We start from the raw sequence: 25,657 nt of genomic DNA, 5'->3' as shown, positions 1-25,657 counted from the left end.
TTCTTTTATCGAACTTATCATCTTAGAAATTCCTGCATTACTCCTTTATGATTTTCTTCATTTTGTGGAAATAATTGAGAAATGAATTGTGTGAAATGCTACTCGCCTTTATATCACTGTTTTGGGGAAGCCTTAAACTAGATTTTTTGTTTTGTTTTGTTGATGACTAAAATTTGAACAGTATCAATTGTGGTTTGGACTATTTGAATTTCTTACTATAATTTACTTATTATTAGAATTGATGGTTGATTAATCAAAATTGTAACATCCCATTTTTTTTAGACTAATTTAAAAAAGAATCTATTTATAAATAAATAGATTTTTAGAAAAAAATGAAGTTTTTATGATTAAATAAATAAGGAGAAATAACTCTATTAATTAAAATAATAATTTGAGAGAAAATAAAAAGAATATTTTATTTATTAATTTGATAGGAAATAAAATAGAGTTTGTTTTTATAAAATAATATAAATAAATAAATAGAATAAATAATAGGTTGTGAGTATCCTAGTTATATATAACGAAATGTTAGGCTAGGTTAGTCTAGCTATATATAACGATCTAAGGCTCATTCACCGTTGGATCATCGTGAAATTTTAGCACCACATTCACAACTCAATTTCGAGCCTTCCCACCGTTGGGAATTTAGAAATCATGCTTAACTAAGAGAAATACACTTCGCACTGTACAATTTTCTTTTCCCGCAGAAACCCAAAATTCTCTTAGTAAAACTATGATCCCGGAGTCATTAACCGTTGGATTGTCGTGAAATTTTGATATTTTGTTAGAGATTCAATTCCACACACCTTCACCGTTGGGATTTGCGAGATAAAATTCATGGAGGGAGATAATGGAATCGCACGAAGACAGTACAAATGGAGGCTTCAATCACTTCTCGTTCTTTCTAAGAACCCTACCAGAGCAATCTGAGGAGAAACTTGAGGAATCTCCAGAAATTGCTAGAGATGTCATTATTGCTGCCAGAACATATGTGAGTCCGCTTAAAGGTAAGAGATGAGTTATTCACAATTGAGGATTAGTGAGAACATATGTAGGAATACTTAGAGAATTAAATTGAGATTTATTTTGAGGTGTTTATTAAATTATAACTTTTCCTTTACAATTATAAATACAATATTATTGTATTTACGTACCAATTGATGTTTTGATAAGAATCAATTGATAAACTTGAGTGTTCTTGATGTTTTTGCATTTTGACCCATAATTTTGACATAATTGTGTAAAATTATTTAAGGGGTTTTACTGCCCATATTGTGATAAACCTTTTGTATAAATTATTATATTGAGATTATGAAATGGTGATTCAAATTATGAGTATGTGATAAATTGAACCTATGATAAATGGTGAAATAAATGTGTATTGATATGTGTGTATTGAGTTGTGAGCTATGAACTGTGCAATCACACAATTGTAAGACCCTTTAAAGGCGACAAGTATTGTGATGGAATCCACTATGGGAAACCGACAATTTAAAATGATTTTGAAAACAATTGAGTAGTTATGTGTATTGCATAGTTCATAGGTAAAGTGTATATGATTCATGAGGTGTGATAACGTGTTAATTGAGATTATACCATTGTGATTGAGATCGAGTGTATGTGATAAATTGTGTATGTATGTGATTGAGATGTTGTGTGCATTGAGTTGTGAACTATGAATTGTACAATCACACGACTATAAGTCCCTTTAAGGACGACGAGTTAATGCTAAGTCCCTTTAAGGGCGACGAGTTAATCCTAAGACCCTTTAAAGGCGACGAGTTAATGCTAAGTTCCTTTAAGGACGATGAGTTAATGGTAAGACCCTTTAAGGGCGACGAGATAAACTATTTGAGAACAATTGAGGAGTCGTGTGTTTTGTACAGTTCATAGATAGAGTCTGTGTGCAAAAATATTTTTTGGGTTAGACCTGAATTAGGAGGGAGAGGCCCTGACGGACTCTTCGGAGTGTAGGCCTTGGGGATTACCTGGTTTGAGTGCTTCTTTAAGCCTATGTTTATCCCATATGGTTGTGTAACATCCCATTTTTTTTTTAGTATATAAAATTTTAGAGAATAATGATGTTTTATAATTAAATAAAAAAAGAAAAATAGTTATAATAAAATAATGGTTTGATAGAAAATAAGAAGGGTATTTTATTATTCATTTGATGGAGAATAAAATAGAGTTTCTTTTTTTATAAAATAATAAAAATAAATAAATAAAGTAAATAATAGGTCGTGAATACCCTTAGTTATAAATAGCGACATGCTAGGTCAGTTTTCAGACTGACTTCTCAGCCTCCTCTGCCTGCTAATCGTTTTTTCTCTCTTCCTCTCCCAAAACTCTCTCTTTTTTCCACAGGCCACCAAACCTGTCTCAGAAAAATGCCGATCTCGGACTCATTCACCGTTGGATCGTCGTGAAATTTAAAAACCATGTTCGCAACCCATTTTTGAGCATTCTCACCGTTGGGAATTTCGATATCACGTCTGAGATAAGAGAAATACCCCTCGTATTGTAGCATTTTTCTTTCCCGCAGAAACCCAGAGCTGTCTTGGTAAAACTACTATCTCGGTTTCGTTAACCGTTGGATTGTCGTAAAATTTGGATATGTTGTTCGAAATTCAGTTGTGCACTCTTTGACTGTTGGGATTTGTGAGATAATGTTCGTGGAGGGAGAAAAATGAATCGCATGAAGATAGTCCAAATGGATGCTTTAATCCTTTCTCTGTTTCTCTGACGTTTGGGAATTATATCGGAGCAGTCAGAGGAAAAACTGGAGGAATCTTAGGGAACCGTTAGAGATGACGCTATCGCTGTGGGAAGACACGTGAGTCCGCTTAGAGGTAAGGGATGAGTTATTCACAATTAGGGGTTAGTGAGAATATGTGTAGGGATCCTTAGAGAACTAAATTTGAGTTTATTTTGGAATGTTGATTGAATTATAATTTTTATTTATGATTATGAATACAATATTATTGTGTTATATGTACCAATTGATGTCCTGATTAGAATTGATTGATAAACTTGAGAGCTCTTGATGTCTTTGTCTTTAACCCATGATTTTGATTAATTGATTTTGATACAATTGTGAGAAACTATTTTAGAGGTTTTACATCCCATGTTGTGATAAAATCTTTTGTATAAATTGTTATGTTGAGGTTATGAAATGATGATTCAAATCGTGAGTATGTGATAAATTGAACATGTGACGGATGATGAAATACATGTGTATTGAGATGAGATGTGTGCATAGAGTTGTGAACTATGAATTGTACAATCACACGATCATAAGTCCCTTCAAGGGCTGCGAGTTAATGCTAAGTCCCTTTTAGGGCGACGAGTTGATGTTAAGTCCCTTTTAGGGTGACGAGTTGATGCTAAGTCTCTTTTTGGGCGACGAGTTGATGTTAAGTCCCTTTAAGGGCGACGAGTTAATGATAAAACCCTTAAAGGGCGACGAGTTAAAATTATTTTGAGAACAATTGAGGAGTGGTGTGTTTTGTACAATTCATAGAGTCTGTGTGCTAAAATATTTTCTAGGTTGGACTTGAATTAAGAGGGAGAGTCCCTAACAGACTCTTCGGAGTGTAAGTCTTGGGGGTCACACGGTTTGAGTGCTCCTTTAAGCCTATGTTGATCCCATATGGTTGGAGCATTCTCGCAAAACACTGTGACCCTGACTGGTCTCCCTATGATATTACCTAGTGAGAGTGACTTGACTTGCTAGTGTGTGGTTTGTCTTGTCATGTACTCCTAGGCGCCCGACGAGGTTTTTCACTGACATGGTACCACATTGCATATAGGCTTGAGTCTTAGCATAACTGTTTCATGCGCTTGCTAATTGTTTATTATGAAATTGATGTGTTATTATGTCTTGATCAGAGCGTGTGATTCTTGTGTAATGTGATTGATGATTGAAAAGTGTGATTGATGGATGGAAAGTGAACTTTGAATGACAAAGTGGTAGAATTACGTGAATTATGTGTAAGTAAGTTTTATTTGGTTTATATGATATGTATATCTAGCTGTCTTGTTTCTCTATTAGTTAGGAATGTGATAACTCACTCCCTGTGTGTTGTTTGTGTTTGGATCCTGTGATGATCTTGAACTTTGTGTTCGGGGGGAGCAGATGACTTGGTGAATTGCTTTAAGGAACATTATGCTGAAGGACGTCGAGACACAGCGCTCTGATAGAATGTGACAGTGAGACATAAGTTTTTATATTAGTTGCATGATGTTAGTCTATTTTATTTTATTTCACTGATTTAATAAAATATCTATGTAAATTTTGACGGCCTTATTTTGAGCCGAATATGTTTTAATAAGTTTTAATCGATAATAGTGAAGTGAATGTGAACCTTTTACCCGTGTGAATTTGGTTACCAATATTTTTATATATTTTGTTTATTTATATATATGTTGGGGTAGAGGGTGTCACAGGTTGGAGCATTCTCGCAAAATACTATGACCCTGACTGGTCTCCCTATGATCTTACCTAGTGAGAGTAACCTGACTTGCTAGTGTGTGGTTTGTCTTGTCATGTACTCCTAGGCACCCGACGTGATTTTTCACTGACATGGTACCACATTGCATATAAGATTGAGTCTTAGTATATATGTTGCATAACACTTGTGTATTGATCGATATTGATTGACTTGGTGATATTGTGTGTTGATCCTTGAATACGTGAATGCTGTGAAAACTAATGAGATGTGTGGTGTTGCGATGTAATGTTGTGTGACAAAGTGGTGAAATAACGTGAATGATGCTTAAGTAAGTTGTATTTTGTTTATTTGATATTTATACCTACATTTTATCTTGTTTCTATCCATTATTTAGGAATGTGATAACTCACTCCCTGTGTGTTGTTTGTGTTTGGATCCTGTGATGATCTTGAACTTTGTGTTCGGGGGAGCAGTTGACTAGGTGAATTGTTTTAAGGAACCTTGTGTTGAAGGACGTCGGGGCATAACGCTCTGATAGGATATGACATTGGGGGTATAGGGTTTTATATTAATTGTATGAAGTCTTAGACGACCTTGTTTAAGCCTAGATGACTTTATTATTTATTTGGACAAGTTTGAATATGATGTAGAAGAAAGTGAATGTGAGTCTTTTACCCCTTTGAAAGACTTGCATTTAAAAATGTTTTAAAAATACTTTTAATTCATATTTGAATTTGTATTCCTTTATTAGTATATATATGTGAGGGGTAGAGGGTGTCACATTTAGTGGTATCAGAGCAGGTTGAACCTTTTGGCTAGTGTGTTATGTGCTTACTGTATTCTGATGTGCACTCTGTGTGGTTACTTATGAGTACTTTTGTTTAGCATGCTTAAATTATTATTTGTATTTTCTTATGTACGATCAAATGAGACTTACTAATAATGCTTGCATGTGTCTTGCATCCTTAATGTTTGCTATACCATAAATCCATTGTTGAGTCATGAGTTATGAGACTGACCATCTCTATAATTTTTGAATTGCGGTTGGACATTATGGCAAGCCGTTAGATGATGCAAGAAGCCTTGATATTGATGGATAATGCCTTAATGAGCCCTTATCTTCCTGCGTGTATGTTGTTAATAAACTTATTTGCATCTTGATGTGTGGATTAGTGTTGTGAAAACCTTTTGAACCATATATATGTCTTGGATGAGTGTGCCTTTCTTGATGTGTAAACACATGACTACTTAACTCCCTTTATTTTGTGTGTAGTTATTGAAGTTTGTGATTCCTTAATACATCCTTAGTGACTATTTAATTCTTTATTCTTATATGTTTGTTATATACTTGTTATATGAACCTTATAATTCTATGTATACTTGTAGTATGATGTTCTACCTTAATTGCATAGAGAGTATGGTTGTTTGTGATTTTTTGTTCTTAGTGATGCTAATACTCTATAGTTTGATTACTCATATCGAGATATAATTCATAAAGAATACTCTTTGATTGTACCTTCTGATTCTAGGGCAACCTATTTTTGTGTTGCGTGTTGAAGTCAAGTAACTCGATTACACTTGCATGCTTGAGTATAATTCATTCTTTGTGTTATGAGCCTACATCAAACAAGTGGATTATTGATGTTTCTATCACAATCAAGCGATAGTTGATGTCTCCATATGTGCGTACATTGTGATCATATTTTCATTTCTAAAATTCATTTGGAATATCTGTTGTTGATTCTGGATAAGTGATCATTCTTGATTTAAAAGTATTGTCTCCTAATCAATCGAGTGTTCATCTTGTTATGAGTTGCTCATCTTCCAATCATGTCTTGTTAAACTATTTGATATATTGTCATGTTATTACTTCTGTTACGAATAGAGAGAGACTTCGCCGTTGTCAATCACGTTAAGATGTTTCGAGAGGAAATACGTGAGTATGTATGATCCTTGTTATTTGTAAACGAAAGTTAAACTTAGTAAGTCATGTGCTTGTGTTCCTTAAGGATATGCTTAGTTACCACCTAAGTGTGAGATTGAGAATCTTCTAGGTGTAGGACCTATAGAAACTTGTAACCATAGTTCTTGGAAAATGTTTGGTATAGAGTAGTTGGAAAACTTGTGAAAAATAGTTAAGAGGTTTAGTGTGAAACCTTAAGAAGCGAGTAAGGTAGTTAGTAGGGCGTTAATCACTAAGCATGGAAGAGTTCGAGAGTGAGCATTCTTGCGCAAGGTAGGTGACCTAAATGATTATTGATGATAGTTGTATGATTAGCGAGATAAATCTTAGTTCTCCTTACCTTAATATGGGAAGAGTTTAAGGATGCTATGATGACTACCTTAGTACCTGTTGTGGCCTCTATGTGTACCTGATCATGCCTAGACAAGATCAATGCCCCTGTGTGTTCATGGGATGCATGGACAGGATCTCACATCTTGAGTTAGCCCTCATGCCAGTTGGACACTCCTGCTTCTTCCTCGTATACGTCCTTCTTGCTTCTTCCTCACGTACGTCCTTCTTCCTATCAATCCCACACCCTTTTATGCTGTCTTTATTGACTTCAAGTTCAAATTTAAATGTTATGTTGCCAAATTGATCATTTACTTCACTTATTCTGCCGAATCGGCTAATGTCAACATAAGAAAAGAACATGTGAGCTGAATCTAAATGGCTAAAGCATCGCATAGGTATGTTTTCCAGGCCCAGCTCTATCCTACTTTGATAGATATGAATTGAACCATCATTATGCCAACAACTATCTTTCCCGGAAAAAAATGATGCAGTAAATGAAACCGAACAAGTCAGATTTAGGAAGATAAGAAATAGTTATTAAACTCTTTATTGCATTAAACTCACACTCTTTGTTGACATGGTCTCCCGGAAAGATGAAATAATCAAGACTACCAAACTCAGAATTTTTAAGATATTTAGTCCTTGTGTGATGTTTGTCTTCAGAGAAATGCAGTTATAGGCAGTCACCTTTTTCACAGTCAGTGGAAGCTCTGGCAGAGACACAAGTTTCTTGTAATTATCTAAAGGAAGTTCTCTCAGGGACGGTGGAAGCTCTGACAGAGATTCGAGTTCCCAGCAATAATTTAAATTAAGCTTTCTCAAGGATGATGGAAGCTCTGGCAGAGACACGAGTTTCTCACAAACCTTCTAATTGTAGCCATGTTAACTTTGAAAGGTTTTTGATGTTTTCAGGAAAGCTCTTAAGTTTGCTCCTACTTAGGTCTAACACTTCTAAAGACAATAAGTCACCAATTGATGCTGACAATGCACTTTATAGCAGTGTTAGACTATGAAGCACGGACGCGGCTCATCACCGGCGTGTCCCGTGTCGGACTCGCACCGGACACCCATGCGCGTACGATTCTGGTGCGACGCGGTGTCCGTCGCCTCCGCCGTCACCAGACGCGGTTGATTAGGAAGACACCTCTGGTTGGACGCGACCCACCACGTAGACACGTGCGTCATTGCCCATTAAGAGCCTTAGGTTTTTTTATTATTTATTTTAAAATGCTTACAAAAAAAATACCTCTTCTGTCGTTCTGTGTCTTCTCCTTCTTCTTCCCGCAAGCACCTCCATTGCCGCATTGGTTTCCTTCCCCGCGCAGGTAAGCTTTGCTTCCTATTTCTTCTCTGATTTTTCTTTTCTTGCTGCCTGATGCCTCTGGTTTTCCACTTTATTCTTTAAACATTTACACATTCTCTCTCTTTGGCTATTATCCGCTGGGTATTACACGTTTCTCCATTTTTTTTATTTTATTGTAAAAAGCAACTTCTCAGCACGTAAAGGCTGTTTTCTCTCTTTCACACACACACACATACCACTTTACAAAGGCTTATTCATTAGAATATGACATGCCAACATCTAGGAGCTTCTAAATGCATTTACCTTTTTTGCTGTGAAATAGTCAACTTCACTATTTAATTATTTATCCATCTTATTTCAAAAGATAAACAACTGTCCACCTTACTGCACTCCCATCCTTTTCTTTTTGTATTGGTTTTGGTAAAGGTCAAGTGAGAAGCCCCACTAAACATATACTATATATTAATTAATTAATTAATTAATTAATTATATATTGGTGGATTCTGTGACAAACGTTAGTTTCTTTGATACTGAAAGACAATATGGGGCATCTCTTAATTCCCTCAAAAGACATGTAGACAAAGAGAAACCCCACAAAACCTCATTCCTTTCAAGCTTCCAACGTCTATTATCCTTTAGCTTTCATCACTTTTTAGATAAACCCTTTTTTTCTTTCTTTTCCTTGCAAATTAAGCCACTATTTTTTGTTACCTAGTCACTTGTTTCCTCATTATTATTGGTTATAATCTGTGAAAACTTAATCGGTCTAGTAGGACTAGTGCAAACAAAATACCTTTTTCATGAATGGACATGACAAGTACAACACCAAATATGAAAGAATTTTCAAATCAATTTTCGAGCCTTCAATAACACCGTATACCGATTAATCAAATGTACCTACCTAAACAAATAAATTGTACCAATGTTGGCACAACCAAAATGTATATCTCTTCGACCAAAAATAAACAACTATCTTATTTTCATTCCCACTTTATTTTATTGTAAAGACTGTTTTCTCTCTCTCACACACGCATACCACTTTTCCCTCTTAAATGCATTTACCTTTATTTTATTGTAAAAAACAACTTCTCATTGAAAAAACACGTAGGCCTTCCACTTTATTTTGAAAACCAGGAAAATATTCCTCAATTGAGAGACTCCCTTGTTGGCCTGATGCTTTTTGGGAGTCTCTTTACTTTTGATCCCCACATGTTGCTTTCTTGATATTTCTATTTTGAATTTAGCTTCTCTAAATTAAAGACTCAAGAGATTTAAAGAGTGACGATATTTCTACGGTTAATTTAAAAAAATGGATTATATTTCTAAAATGCTTTAATTAAAGTTAGTGATGATCAGCTTTCTCGCTTTCCAAATCGTGTGGAGCAGTGGTGTGTGTTTTTTTCTTGGTGATATGTGTGGATGGCTGCAAGGGTACTGTGTGTAATTAAATTCCTGTGCTTTAATGCTGTGAGACAAGTTGTATTGAAGCAATTTGCACATGTGTTTTGGATATTTTTATTTAAAAAATAAGTTAATAGTAAAATTGAAAATGAATTTTTTTGTTAAATCCAAAAGTTATGTAAAGATGCTCAACTTAGAATTTCTTTCTAAAGTTAAATTTTAAAATTAATTTTTCAATGTGAAAGTAAATAGTCAAATATTTACTTAAATTTGTTATGTATTTGTCATGTACATGTTTTTGGAACTTATTTATTTTCACATTCCCGGTCAACATTGATTACAAATTGCTTTTTGTTGTTTGTTTTTTATTTAGAAATTATTTACATTAATTTTTTATTTTTTTAAATTGTTGTAGAGATGAGTGCTTCTAGTCCTAGTCAAGCTAAAGAACAAGATGATGATACCAAACCTTTATGGACCTATGTTACAAAGATAAAAAGTGTAGCTGGTGGTGGAAATTATGAGATAAAATGCAATATTTGTGATTTTACCTTTAATGGGTCTTACACTAGAGTGAGGGCGCACTTGTTGAAGATGACAGGAAAGGGAGTTAGAGTTTGTCAAAAGGTAACAGTTGCCAAACTTATAGATTTGAAGAAGATAGACAAGAAGGCTACATTGAGGGTGGAGAGGTCAAAAACAAAATCTGTGTCATTGCCTCCAGTTTCTACTCAACACCAAATGGATACAAACACTCTTGGTGTTGATCCAAAAAAGAGAAAGACATCATCTGTAGAAAATGCCTTTAATTTGCAAGCTAGAGAGACACTTGATCATGAAATTGCTAGGATGTTTTACTCTTCGGGGCTGCCTTTTCATTTAGCAAGAAATCCTCATTATAGGAAGGCATTTGCCTATGCTGCCAACAATCAGATCAGTGGTTACCAACCTCCAGGTTATAATAAATTAAGGACAACATTACTTCAAAACGAGAGAAGACATGTGGAGAATTTCTTACAACCAATTAAAAATGCATGGAGCCAGAAGGGTGTGAGCATTGTTAGTGATGGATGGAGTGACCCGCAAAGAAGATCTCTTATTAATTTCATGGTTGTCACGGAGAGTGGACCTATGTTTTTAAAGGCCATTGATTGTTCAAATGAGATCAAAGACAAGGATTTCATTGCCAAACATATGAGGGAGGTAATTATGGAGGTCGGACACTCAAATGTTGTGCAAATTGTGATGGATAATGCAGCCGTTTGTAAAGTAGCAGGTTTAATAATTGAGGCTGAGTTTCCTTCAATTTATTGGACTCCATGTGTTGTCCATACATTAAATCTTGCTTTGAAGAACATATGTGCAGCCAAGAATACAGAAAAAAATAATGTTGCTTATGAAGAATGTTCTTGGATCACCCAAATTGCGGATGATGCAATGTTTGTGAAAAACTTTGTCATGAGTCACTCTATGAGACTATCAATTTTCAATTCATTGAAATTGTTATCCATTGCTCCAACAAGATTTGTCTCCACTATTGTAATGCTCAAGAGATTCAAGCAATTGAAGAAAGGACTCCAAGAAATGGTCATTAGTGACCAATGGTCTTCTTATAAGGAAGATGATGTTGCAAAGGCTAAATTTGTGAAAGATACTTTGTTAGATGATAAATGGTGGGATAAGGTTGATTATATTCTTTCTTTCACTAGCCCTATCTATGATGTTCTTAGAAGAACGGATACAAAAGCTTCATCTCTCCATCTAGTATATGAGATGTGGGATTCAATGATTGAAAAAGTGAAGAATGCCATATATCAATATGAGAGAAAGGAAGAGAGTGAAGGATCAACCTTTTATGAGGTAGTGCACTCCATATTAATTGACCGTTGGACTAAGAGTAGCACTCCTCTCCATTGTTTAGCTCATTCTTTAAATCCTAGGTAATTGACTCTATACTTTTTTACTTACATTTTTTTTAGAATTACATAAATTTTAATCATGTATATATTTCTTTTTAATTGTAGATATTATAGTCATGAATGGTTAAGTGAAGATTCTAATCGAGTTCCTCCACATCAAGACATGGAACTCACTCGTGAAAGATTAAAATGCTTTAAGAGGTTCTTTCTTGATGTGGATGTAAGGAGGAAAGTGAATATTGAGTTTGCCAACTTCTCGGATGGAAGAGAAGGCTTTGATGATCTTGATTCTTTAAATGATAGAGGTCAAATGGATCCAAAAGCTTGGTGGCTAGTTCATGGCATTAATGCTCCAATACTTCAAAAGATTGCCCTTAAGCTACTTGCGCAACCTTGTTCATCTTCTTGTTGTGAAAGGAATTGGAGTACATATTCATTTATCCATTCTTTAAAGAGAAACAAGATGACACCACATAGAGCTGAAGATTTAGTATTTGTTCATAGCAACCTACGACTTCTCTCAAGGAATACTCCACAATATCATCAAGAGGAAACTAAAATGTGGGATGTAGCTGGAGATGATTTTGGGTCACTTGATGATTGTGGTATTCTTGAAATTGCTAGTTTGTCTTTAGATGAACCAGAGTTAGAGGTGTCTTTTTCAATGATGATGGCTAGTTTGTGGAATTCTTGAAGACTTGAAGTTGTTAATTCATCATCTTGCTTTATAATTTTTAGTATTTTTTGTGACTCATTATCGTAGGAAAAGTTCTTTTGAGATGATGAATATATAAATCTTGATTTTAAATTTAGATCTTTTATGCATATCGCTCATATTTAATTTTATGTAATTTTATTTTATTTAATTATATATATATATATATATAGCCGTGTCCGTGTCTTACATTTTCAACATTTCAGGTGTCCACGTGTCCGTGTCCGTGTCGTGTCCGATGTCGGTGTCGGTGTCGGTATCGGTGCTTCATAGGTGTTAGATAAGCTCAATACTTTTATTTCATATGATGTCACTGAAAATTTCTCGAGCGATAAACAATGACTGAGTGTCAGTTCATTGACAGATTTTGAATGAACATTGCTTTCAAGGTTTTCAATATTTCTGCAGTACTTTTGATTCAAATATGCAAGCTTGGGAAGAGATAACGTGGATGAGTGTAGCTGACGCAAGCGATAACAGCAAGCAAGAGAAACTTTTTCAAGTTTTTCTGCCTTAGATAAGTCTGTGATCTCCACCAGCTTGTCGGAAAATGAAAGGTCAATTGACTTTAATTTCATAAGATTCTGCAAAAAGATGCATCACACTGTTTAGAAATTTCCAAAATCATAATTGTGAACCTTAACTTAAAGAAAAATCTGAGCAAAATGTATCATGCATAGCCATATTTTCATACCTGAACTCCGTCCGAAAGCTTTTTAACATCTGTAAAACTCATGCGAAGCTCTACAAGTTGTTCTGCACAAAAGTTAGGTGGCCAAGACTTAAGAGAACATCTATCCTAGTGAAGGTACCCCAATTTATCGGACAATGACTCAAGATCATCACCAAGGTACACATTATATCTGTCATGCCACCTGCACTTTTTATGGATTTTAAGAAATCTCAGGTTAGCCATCTTTGCAAGGAAATCAGAGCTCAAATATAGATCCCCTATCAATTTATCCAAATCTAAAATTATGCCTTGAACATCATTAGTTCCCTGACAAACAAACATTAGAATAAATGAATAACAATTAGCTAAGACTAGCTACATTCAAAAAAGGATACATATTATCTAATATAACAATTGCATCTACCACTTACCTTGTTATATTTCAATACATCAAGCACTTCCTCATGTTTCCACAACCGACTTCTTTTTCCAGGGTATTTTTCGGATTCTTGAACAATATCCTGACCTATGAAGCACGGACGCGGCTCATCATCGGCGTGTCCCGTGTCGGACTCGCACCGGACACCCATGCGCGTACGACTCCGGTGCGACGCGGTGTCCGTCGCCGGCGCCGTCACCGGACGCGGTTGAACAGGAGGACACCTCTGTTTGGACGCGGCCCACCACGTAGACACGCGCGTCGCGGCCCATTAAGAGCCTTAGGTTTTTTTATTATTTATTTTAAAATGCTTACAAAAAAAATACCTGCCATTCTGTGTCTTCTCCTTCTTCTTCCCGCAAGCACCTCCATTGCCGCATTGGTTTCCTTCCCCGCGCAGGTAAGCTTTGCTTCTTATTTATTCTCTGATTTTTCTTTTCTTGCTGCCTGATGCCTCTGGTTTTCCTTCCCCGCAAGCTTTTCTTTTCTTTTCTTGCTGCCTGGTTTTCCTTCCCCGCAAGCTTTTCTTTTCTTTTCATAGCAACCTACGACTTCTCTCAAGGAATACTCCACAATATCATCAAGAGGAAACTAAAATGTGGGATGTAGCTGGAGATGATTTTGGGTCACTTGATGATTGTGGTATTCTTGAAATTGCTAGTTTGTCTTTAGATGAACCAGAGTTAGAGGGTGTCTTTTTCAATGATGATGGCTAGTTTGTGGAATTCTTGAAGACTTGAAGTTGCTAATTCATCATCTTGCTTTATAATTTTTAGTATTTTTTGTGACTCATTATCGTAGGAAAAGTTCTTTTGAGATGATGATGAATATATAAATCTTAATTTTCAATTTAGATCTTTTATGCATATCGCTCATATTTAATTTTATGTAATTTTATTTTATTGAATTATATATATATATATATAGCCGTGTCCGTGTTCTACATTTTCAACATTTCAGGTGTCCACGTGTTCGTGTCCGTGTCGTGTCCGATGTCGGTGTCGGTGCTTCATAGATCCTGACCCATTTCTTGTATTAAGTCGTGCATTTCTATTTGGTTGGCATTTGAAATTGTTATGAGAGCTTTATCTAAAAGGACTTTTATCCCAGATGTTGGAAAGAAATCAAAAGCTTCCAGTAGTCCTGTTACCCAGTATCTTTCTTCTCCTTTGAAGAAACATGCAATGTCTAAAAATATATCCTTTTGAGGACGATCCAAGCCATCATAACTTAATTTTAATACATTAAGAATTTTCATGTCTGGAAACTTTTCAAGTTTTCTCAATTCACATTCCCATGCTTCTTTATTTCTTTCACGAAGACTTGCTCCTAGAACCTTTAAAGCCAAAGGAACAACTTCACAATAGGAAATTACTCTTCTTGATAGATCTTCATACCCTTGTTTAGGTTTTTTTTCTCCAAAAACAATAAAACAGAAAAGCTCAACAGAGTGATCACAGTTCAATTTGTCAACCTGATATATTTTATGATTTGTGCTAAGTATGTGCTTATCTCTAGTTGTAACAATGACTCTACTTTCTGCTCCCATGAAATCATATTCTTCAATTAGTTTTTCTAATTGCTCTCGGGTAGACACATCATCCAGGACAATGAAAAGACTTTTATATTGAAGCCTGCTCATGTCAAAACCATCTAACTGACGTTTGTTTTCCTTTAATAATGTAGAAAATAGTTCATTACGTAAATCTTCGAGCTTGTCTGATTTTTTCCTCACATTTGCAAGGAAGCAACGACCTTCGAAATCATAAGACAGTTTGTGATATAATGCAGTAGCAAGGGTGGTTTTACCAATGCCACCCATGCCCCATATTCCAAGGGTTATAACTTCACTTGACCCAATTCTCAGTAATGATTCAATTTCTTCATAACTTTTCTCAATTCCAACCAGTCTTTTGCTCTGATTTGGGTACGTAGGAGCCAATTTTTTCAAAACATCTCGAACAATGCCCTTAAGGAGTTCAGACTCAGTTCTAGCATAAGAAAAGGGAAACAGAGAAATAAATGATGTGTTATAAGTCTAACAAATTGAAAAGAAAGAAAAACAAAACTACACAAAATTATTGTACAAAACCTATGATCAATATGGTAGTAAAGTAGAGAAAGAAACAAAAACATATAATTGGGGATTGAAAATTCATTGACTCAGAGAACATAACCAACTTTTGCTTTTTCTATGAAACAAACTAGCAAGAAAGTTGTTGTACTACAAAAGTACACTCAATTTAGAGTTAAATATGGCAAACTCAATTTTTTTTTGGTAACCATGGTATTGGTAAGTTGTCCATGCTGAAAGCAGTCATAAATCTTCATCGGGAACCTTGAGCGCACACAAGGTGGTATTTTCCTCCCAGCAAACTCAATTTAAAACAATGACTTGACATCTTTCTCATTATTTTATTTCAGAAAATTTTACCTATTTTGAGAGTGCCACCCAGATAAATTGGCTGCTTCCGTGAGAGCAGCTTTCCATTTGCAGTACATGGAATGTCCCTCGTGTTTAGCAAAGGCTTCCTTGCAGCTCCCTGTCTGGTGACTTACATGGAATGGATCTGCCTAGTAAAACACCGGTATCACATTTGTTCTTTTTCTTTCTTGAATTCCATAATCTTGTTGAGTTCATTTAAGCACCACTTTGAGGAAGCATAGTTCTCTGAGAAGATGACAATAGATGTATGAGAATTTTCGATGGCTTTGATGAGTGCTGGTGAGATTTCATCTCCCTTTTCAAGCCAATTGTCTATAAAAGTTTCACTTTTATCTCTAGTCAAAGCATCATATAGATAGCTTGTGAAGTTATCACGTGTCTTTACCGCGAAAACTTTGAAAAACATCATACTTTTTAAATGATACTAGAGAAGAGTTAGAGGAAGAAGCAATATCTCTGGTCCTTTGCTGCTCATTAATTCATTATGAATTCCTAGTGTTACACCTGCAACGATCAGAGAAAGAAATGAAAAAACCTTATTTTCTTGACAGTTTTCCTTACTATTGCACATTGAAATTTATAAATCTGTCTAATATGAGATAAAATTAACAGTGAAAGTTCAGACTCTTGCTCACACACAGAAGAATAAATAAACAATGATTGGAAACCACACTAATTAACTAAAAAATAAATAGGAAATTTATAAAAATTCTTTCTATCCTTACACGGATTAATTGAAAAAAAAATGCTTTCAGACTAGTTTAGTAAAAAAAAGAAGCTTATTTACAATGGGAACAAACTTGATAATTAAATTAAACTAAATTTAGACCCACAGGTTAAACACTAAAATTACTTTAAATTTTATTTAGTTAGAGTGTATTTTAATGTTAATGTACTATATATATTATTAAAAAGTAAATTAAATAATTCAATAAATATTTAAAAATGTATGATATTTTTGCAAGATTTAAAATATTGTCACTGTTTTGAGAGAAATCAACCCAAGTGTTTGTGGAGATAGTAGTTCAAGCAGCAAAAGCTTTAGATCGTACTACGTAAGTATAATTACATAAAATTAACTCATTATTTTAATTAAACAATAGTTATTTAATAAATAACAATATAATACAAGTGATGGACTCTTATTTAAGAAATAAAAAAAAAAAAAACTAGAGTTGTTGGCACAGATATAAATTGGTTAAGAGAAAGTAAAAAATTAAGGTCCCATTAGGTATTCAACTCGTAACCAATTAAGGTCCCATTTTGTGTGATTTCTAATTTTTAGTTTCAGGGTGAGTTTTCTTTTTTTTTTTTTTTCAATTTTGAAAAGTTGTTGTCCATCTTATAATTTTACTTTGAACAGATTTTATTAATGAAATCTAAGTCACTTGAAATTAAAAATAATTTTACTTGGCAAATACACCAAATGAATGTTAAGAACGCATTCCTCCATGGTGACCTCAAGGAGGAAATTTACTTAAGACTTCCTACCGATATGCCTTCACCTTTGTCTAATGTTGTTTGCAAGCTAAAACGTTCTTTATAGGAATTAAAACAGGCACCAAGAATATGGTTTGAAAAGTTTCTCACAACACTGCTTGGTTTTTACTTCATACAAAGCAGGTATGATAACTTTTCATACAAAGGAGCTTAAAAGGAATTGTTATACTTCTTGCTTATGTGGACGATATTATGGTCACCGGATCAAATCTAGAGACTATTAGTATAATCAAGAGACTATTGCATTCAACTTTTCACATGAAAGACCTTGGTCAACTCGCTTATTTCTTGGGATTAAAAGTACACTTTCAACAAAAAGACATTTTTGTCAATCAACACAAATATATTCAAGATCTAATTCAATTAGTTGGTCTTACTAATTCTGCTCCTGCTGACACTCCAAAAATTAATCTAAAATTGCGACGAGATGAAGGTGACCTTTTACAAGACCCAACTTTCTATTGTAAGCTAGTTGAAAGTCTTATTTACCTAACCATCACCAGACCTAACATCTCATTTGTTGTTCACATAGTTAGCTAATTCATGCAATTTCCTAGGCATTTGCATCTTTTAGCAGCACACTATATTATTAACTATCTAATTGGTACTTCCAATCATGGATTTTTCTTCCCTACTCGGCATTTGCATCTTTTAGCAGTACACCATATTATTAATTATCTAATTGGCATTTCCAGTCATGGATTTTTCTTCCCTACTGGTGCATCAACACATCTTCAAGCATGCAGTGTTTCTAATTGGGTTGGATGTCCAGACACACGAAAATCTTCTACTAGCTGGTGTATGTTCTTAAAGGAAGCTCCAATCTCTTGGAAATGCAAGAAACAAGACCCAGTCTCCAAATCATCCACTGAAGCAGAATATCGTGCCATGTCTGCTACATGCTCTGAGATTATTTGGATGCGCGGTCTCCTTTTAAAGCTTGGTTTTTCAAAAGCAAAATTAACTCACTGCATGCTGACGATACAAGTGTCATTCAAATTGCCACAAATCCCGTTAACCATGAAAGAACAAAGCGCATAGAGGTTGATTGTCACTCAACCCGGAGGTGTATGACCATTGAGTTATCACCTTGCCTCATGTTTCTACATCTGTTCAACTCGCTGACATTCTCACAAAATCCTTGACACATCAACGCCATAATTTCCTAGTTCGCAAATTGATGCTTTTAGACTTACCAACATCAATTTGAGGGGGAATGTCAATGGAATTGATTAGCAAAATATTAGTTATTAATTGGTACAAATTGCAGAAATTTGTTATTATTGGCACAGATTTGTTGGCCATTCAAAACAATAGATCTTACATGATTATATAGTTGTAATTATCTCCATAATTAGTTATCCCAACTATAAAATAACATTTATTGCAGTTTGGCTATTTAATGCACAAATGTAAAAATCAAATTGTATAAGCACTATTTAATGTTGAATTCTCCATAGGAGAACACAAATTTTCATATGCAACTTTCTTAGTCTAATAGTACCATTTCCTTGACCAATAGATCTGGTTTTGAATGAGTTTGTTAGTCAGACATTTGTATCCATCAAATTATAATTGAACACTCAAGTCCATGTCTGCAGGGGAGAAATGCATTGGTTCACGACTGAAATCCCTCAAATCAGCTTGTAGCGTGTTTAGAAGTCCTTTGAGAAGTAAAATATCACATTTGTAATGTGGAAGTAACTATTACCTTCTCAGCAAACGTGAAAAGCCACATTTGAGATATGGAACCAAACACAGTATTGTCAGTGCCTACTAGGGGTAGGAATAGGCCAGGCTAGGTCAGGCTTTAAAAGGCCTGAGCCTAGCCTACGATGAATTTTTGAGGTCTGAGCCTGACTTATAGCCTATCAAAAGCTTTTATTTTGGCTCGGTCTAGCCTTTTTAAAAACCTAGTCTGACTTGATAGCCTTTTTAAAAGCCTTCTTCACACTAAATCTTTAATATTCCTGTGCTTTGGAGTAGGAAACGTAATAGGAAAGTCAAAGGAAAGGAAAAGAAAACGTTAACAGAAATAGAAAAGCCAATAAAAATAATGAGGAATATAAAGGGACACATGACTCATACCTAAATTGTAATTAAAGTCTTACTTGATTATAGGGATGGAAGTTATGAAGCACTAATGTGTAATCAAAGTTTGAAAATGACGGGGGCTCATTGGTTTACAGCTATTGTGCTCTTAGTGCAAAATAGTTTTCTAATGTTAAGCTAACATTCCGGTATTCTGTAATAAGCATTTATTATATGTAGCACTGCCTATGACAAAGAGTGTATTAATATATTTTTGATAGCTGAAACAACATTCAGCATCCCTGTTTTAAATCATAAGTCCTTCCTTGTTACTGAAATTCCAGGAATAGTGATAGGGCCGGCCCTGAGATTTTTGTTGTCTTGGGCGAATTGAAAAAATTATACCCTTCTTTTAATCCCTTGAATTTGATCCTCTTGCATTTTTTTTGGCAAAATCATTAATTATTTGTGCATGGCCAAGATTTTTAAATAATCATTTTCAATAGAAATCAAAGTTAGTTTATTTAATTTGTCTTGTGTCATTGTTTCAAATAGGATTTTAATCATTTCAAATTTGATAAATTAGCTTCTTTTAGTATATGCTATAGTAGTAACAATAGCTAATATTATTTTATAAGTTGTAAACGCATTAGGAAAACAATTAAATATTTTCAAATAACTCAATATCATAGTTTTTGATTTTGAATCATTTTTTGTTGAAGTTTAAATCATAACCATTGTAATTTTTTGTTCAAGAACATTTTTTTACGTAATTATGTTAAGGCTAATGGAAATTGAAGGAAATAATATGTCATACTCTTCTTTTTTACGCTCAATATTGTATCTAAATTGTCGATTATTTTTCTCAATGATGAATAAATTTTGTTAATAAGTGAAAACATCACTATTAATTGACCAATTACTGGTATTGTTTCCCTAAAAGAAATTTATTGAAAATTATTTTATTTTTTATAATAAATTTTATATAATTTTAAAATTATATAAAAATTTCTTTTAAAATTTATATAAACTATATAAAAAATTTAGTTTTCCCCTAAAAATGAAACCCTAGGCGGTCGCCCAACTAGACCGCTATTAGGGTTATACTGAATAGTGATCACATGTTAATAATCCCAAGAGACCTTAGACATCATGGTGCCTAATCAAGATTACACTTTTTCTTCTGAAGAAAGGAATATCCAGGGAACAAGACAAGTAGTTGCCATACACATTTTTAGTAGCCATTCAGGTTATATAATAAAGCCTTTAAAGTGAAGAAGCAATTGACCTTTCTAGCAGAGGCTCTTTCCACTTTATGCAATGGTATCAGCTTCGGTAGTATTAGTAGTGTGTTCAAAGTCAGCAAGATCAGAGTAGTGATCATAATTTGGGCCTAGCTAGCCTCTTTAATGCAATGACATGTTATATATGCCTTTATTTCAGCTACAATCCGGCAATGTATTGTAGTTGGTGATATATTTGCGTTTAAAATGGAGCAAGAAGAATTAAACGTGATGAGACATTTAGAATTTTATCATATTTATGTTGTTTGATTTGGTGGATTTGAAAAGAAAAGAAAAGGTAATAAAAAGCCAACTCTAGGGTAAAAGAAGGTTTGAAAATTAGCATAAAGAAAATCAGACTCAATATCAGGCATCTGCAAGCATAAAGTTATTCGGTGGCTGAAGAGGGGAATATTATTAGATAAAATAATACGTTTATTTTTATTATACTGCTCTCAACAAGGTTAAACTTTATTCAAGTAATACACACAACACAATCATCTTATTTATATTATACTCTTATGGAAATTTTATAGATAAAATAATGAAATGAATTTGGAATTTATTTTTTATTAATTGTAACTCATTAATTATACATAATAGAATTTTTTTTCTCTCTTTAATATAATTACACCTCTTTAATATAATTACACCACAATGCTTAACAGTATAAAATCTTAATCCCCAATTAATGCCTCATTGACGAAGCACATAAAGCCTTAATATTGAGGCACGCCTTTTTACACTCAACAAGAAGAAAAGTCATAGTTATTAAGGTGATATAGTAAAACATAAATGAACAAATGACGAGTTATACAATAAATATAATTAGAGTGTTCTCATACACATGAATCGGATTCTGTTTGTCAATGCCTAGAACTAGCATAGGTCCATAATTAATTAAGAAATTTTCTTTAGAAGCAACAACTTTCACCTCCCCTTTTGTTTTCTTCCCTTGGCACAATATCTTTAATATTTCTTCATTTTTCCTTTTTATGGGGACACCCTGACGACAATGTTATATTCCATTCAATAAAGAGGGATGAAATTCAGATAAATTTTTTTAACACATTTTTTTCATAAAGTAGCGTGTATAAAAAGAACCTTTTTTAAGTTGGTAAATTTGATTTGTGCTTTTGGATTGGATGCACATATCTAAACAAATGTGTAAAAAAAATTCACTAAACTCTTCAATCATCGCATAAGTTAACCTTTTGGTGTGTGTGTATATATATATATGAAATAAAACCAAGGTAATTGTTTTAACCATAATTTTTTGTGAAAAAAATGAATCTGAAACATTGAGGCAACCATTCTTGCATTCAAAGTTAACCTTTTCTTTACAATATCATCATCCAACTTTATGCTTATAATAGTTACAAGATTCTAAAACTTAAATAACTCTTGAGTTTGACCCAAGACTGAAAAGAAAACTTTCCCGTGAAGCAAGAATTTATGGCCTCATCTACCAACAGCAAGTGGGAATTGAATGAGTAGACTCAAGTATATCGTGTATAAAACTTTAGTCTAGATTCCAATAAAATAATAAAATATTGTGAAGTCTAAGTATTGATTGGTTTCTCAAGTCAATTTGATAACCTATTAACCTTCCAAATTTTCTTATGATATTTGGATCAATTTGTCAGTTTCCTGCTCCTAGGTAGGACAAGATGCTGTTGATAAAACTAAATTCAGCTCCAAATGCTCAATTTTACTTTTTCAATACATAGGCATCTCAAATCTAATCTTATTTACCACAATGCCCATTGAGTTATTTCTAAATATGTAGCCAATGTGACAACAAATGATACGAGACAAGACGGAGGGTGCCACAATTCAGGAGAATGGATAAGCTGGGGGAAGAGATCGCCACAAGGGTTAAGGTCCCTTGATAAGATCAGAGGTTGGCTCAATGAAGAACCCAAGAGAGTCAGTTCTCTCCAACTGGAAAAATCCCAAAACTCAATATCCAAGTTCTGTTTTTCATTCATGAAGTGTGAGATACATATATTTGTCCTAAGGTATAAGAGAGTAGTATTTTACTCCCTAAGTGTTTTTTACTCAGTTTTTGTATCTCTTGTAATCAGAGGTTAGTTAACTGTTTCTCACAGTTAACTAACTCAGGTTAGGCTAGTTTTCTGTTAGACGGTTCTAAGTACAACTGTCAAAAACTTTATCATTCTGTTATGCAACTGCCTATATGTACTGCTTCATTCCCCAATCTATGGTTGGGTTGAATCCTCATCAATACAGAAACACTTTCCTCTCTCTCTCTCACACACACTCTCTCACTCTCTCTCTCTTTCTTTTCCCTTAATCTCTTTATGGTATCAGAGCAATGAGAGGCTTCGTGCCCAAATTTACGACAAATCTGACTTTAAACATCAGCAAATCTGCCATGCCCTCTGCCACGAGCTCCACCACGACCACCTCGACCGTACAAACAGCCACCATCACCCCTCCCTTGATTACCATACACATAGTCATAGTTTGAGGAGGAGTGTGTGTTACCCCGAGTTAGATGAACCTGAGCTTCAAAAGCAGAATTGGAATTCAAACCCTCAACAAGATTCAACGAGCCCAAATTCTTCTTACGAAACTTTTCAATACTAGATTCCTCATCCAGTAGCATAGAAGTGACATCGTCCAGACTTAGAGGATCACGCAAATTATTTAGAATAGTACAAATTGTGCGACAGTCATCAGTCAAACCATCAAGAATTAGGTCGATGTGAGTGCTCGTTGAAATCGAGTCTCCAATTGATGCAAGTGAATCAATTAGGGATTGAATGTGCAATAGATAAGCAGTAATTGAGCGATTCTCAAGAGAAGAAGAAAGAAGCTAAATAAGCAATTGCTTCTTCTTCACACGTGCAATGGATTGAAAGTGCTCATGCAATTGATCCCACAAATGCCATGAGGTTGCGCAATTGGTGATGCGAGGAAGAACTACTTCTGATATAGTCGATTGAAGCCAAGAGAAAATCAATTGATCTTGTTGCTCCTAGAAACGATAGGCAGCGCTAACGATGTTGTTGTTGCGATCTTCAATGATGAAAAATTTCTGCGGAATTTGCGGAGCGAGAATGTAATCAAGAAGACCATGCCCGATGATTACAGGTTGAACCTGAGAACGCCATAGAAGGTAATTGGAATCCGTGAGTTTCGCCGTTACAGCGTGTGAGAACGAGACAGGGGAGCGTGACGCTGGTGGAACCAGTGGCGGAGAAGAATTGTTGTTTGTGGAAGCCATTTTCAGAAGCAAGGATATAACCTAGCAAGGATTTGGCATAGTGAAACCTAGACTCAATCTCACTTTACTGCTAGCACATGCTGAACCTAAGAATGTCAAAACAACACTCTCTAATCCTACTTGGGAGCAACCTATGCAGGTTGAATATGATGCTTTACTTTGCAATGGTACATGGTCTTTGGTTGAGTTACCTACTTCCAGATCTGCCATCGGTTGCAAGTGGGTGTTTCGTGTAAAAGAGAATCCAGATGGCTCTATTAATAAGTACAAGGTGTGGTTTGTAGCCAAAGGCTTTCATCAACAACTGGGAAAAGACTACAATGAAAGTTTTTCTTCATTTATTAAACCAATAACTGTAAGAATCCTACTCACTTTAGTTGTCACCAACAAGTAGAAGTTACAGCAACTGGACGTCAACAATGCCTTTCTAAATGGTGTTTTAACAGAAGAAGTTTATATGCAGCAGCCTTCGGGTTTTGAGAATGAAAACAAGCAGCTTGTGTGCAAGTTACACTAGGCTATTTATGGTTTATAACAAGCCCCTAGGGCCTGATTTGACAAACTAAAATCTACACTCTTAGCTCACAAGTTTCAGTCCAGCAAATGTGATCCTTCACTCTTTGTCTACTCAGATAATGCTACATGCTGGTCTATGTTGATGACATTATTGTCACTGGTAATAACCCAACAACTGTCAAGTCTTTAGTTATCAACCTCAATTCTGAATTTGCACTCAAGGATTTGGGAGATTTGGTATGTTGATATTGAGGTGAATCATCACTCTAATGGCTCTCCCATGCTCACTTAGTCCAAGTACATTCAGGATCTCTTGTCCAAGACAGCTATGGATGAAGCTAACTCTATTTCTTCTCCTATGGTTGGTGGCTGCAAGCTTACCAAAACAGGTTCTGAGGATTTTTCTGATCCTACCTTGTATCGCTCTGTAGTTGGTGCTCTACAGAATGCTACTATCACACATCCAGAAATTAGTTTCTTTGTCAACAAAGTTTGCCAATTTATGAGTCAGCCAACAGAACAGCATTGGGTTGCTGTCAAAAGAATCCTCAGGTATCTAAAGGGCACACTTCATTTTGGGCTGAAACTGGAACCCAATTTTTCTACAAAGCACTACTTTGTTCATGCCTTTTGTGATGCTGAATGGGCTTCAGATCCTGATGATCGAAGGTCTACCTCAGGTGTTGCTGTGTTCTTAGGCCCAAATCTTGTCTCTTGGTGGTCCAAAAAGCAATCTGTTGTGGCCAGGTCTAGTACTGAGGCAGAGTTCAGGAGTTTAGCCTTGGCAACATCTGAAGTAACTTGGATTCAGTCGCTGCTGACTGAACTCAAAGTTCCTCATGCTCCACCAGTTATTTTCTGTGATAAAATGAGTATTGTGTCCCTTGCTCATAACCCTTTTCTACACTCCCCCACCAAACATATTGAGCTGGATTTGTTCTGTGTCAGAGACAAGGTTCTCAGCAAACAGCTTCAAGTTGTCCATGTTCCAGCAGCAGCCCTGAGAGCTGACATCCTCACCAAAGCTTTATCACCCTCCAATTTGTAATATATAGGAGCAAACTTAGAGTGGTTGAAAAGCATTCTGCCAACCACTGCTGAGTTTGTTTTGGGGGGGGGGGGGGGGGGGGGTAGGTATAAGAGAGTAGTATTTTACTCCCTAAGTGTTTTTTACTTAGTTTCTGTATCTATTGTAATCAAAGGTTAGTTAACTGTTTCTCACAGTTAACTAACTCAGGTTAGACTAGTTTTCTGTTAGACAGTTCTAAGTACAACTGTCAACAGCTTTATCATTCTGTTATGCAACTGCCTATATGTACTGCTTCATTCCCCATTCTATGGTTGGGTTGAATCCTCATCAATACAGAAACACTTTCCTCTCTCTCTTTCTTCTCCCTAAATCTCTTTATAAGGCATACCAAGACTCTCAAA

At 35.0% G+C, this 25,657-nt stretch overlaps 1 protein-coding gene and 1 long non-coding RNA gene across 2 annotated transcripts; both read left to right on the top strand.

Annotated features, from left to right (window-relative positions):
• Positions 1-7,756: 7,756 nt before the first annotated feature.
• On the top strand, positions 7,757-11,240 carry LOC114372886. The gene is made up of 3 exons (XM_028330448.1): positions 7,757-7,874; positions 9,867-11,134; positions 11,217-11,240. The coding sequence occupies exons 1-3, from the start codon at positions 7,757-7,759 to the stop codon at positions 11,238-11,240; spliced, it is 1,410 nt and encodes a 469-aa protein (XP_028186249.1).
• A 51-nt stretch (positions 11,241-11,291) lies between these two features.
• On the top strand, positions 11,292-11,913 carry LOC114371055. The gene is made up of 2 exons (XR_003657999.1): positions 11,292-11,391; positions 11,476-11,913. It is a non-coding gene; the product is annotated as an uncharacterized LOC114371055 (long non-coding RNA).
• Positions 11,914-25,657: the final 13,744 nt, after the last annotated feature.

Source organism: Glycine soja, chromosome 2 (assembly GCF_004193775.1).
Source record: "Glycine soja cultivar W05 chromosome 2, ASM419377v2, whole genome shotgun sequence".
Taxonomy (NCBI): domain Eukaryota; kingdom Viridiplantae; phylum Streptophyta; class Magnoliopsida; order Fabales; family Fabaceae; genus Glycine; species Glycine soja.
The sequence above is the reverse complement of the archived record's forward strand: the minus strand, read 5'-3'. Positions and strand labels throughout refer to the sequence as shown.

Excerpts from the sequence above, each read along its gene's own strand:
- LOC114372886 (XM_028330448.1), top strand. The coding sequence starts at position 7,757 with ATGAAGCACGGACGCGGCTCATCACCGGCGTGTCCCGTGTCGGACTCG. Across the intron at positions 7,875-9,866 it reads CTCCGCCGTCACCAGACGCG|AGATGAGTGCTTCTAGTCCT; the intron begins GTTGATTAGGAA and ends AAATTGTTGTAG. Across the intron at positions 11,135-11,216 it reads ATGATAAATGGTGGGATAAG|TATATGAGATGTGGGATTCA; the intron begins GTTGATTATATT and ends CTCTCCATCTAG.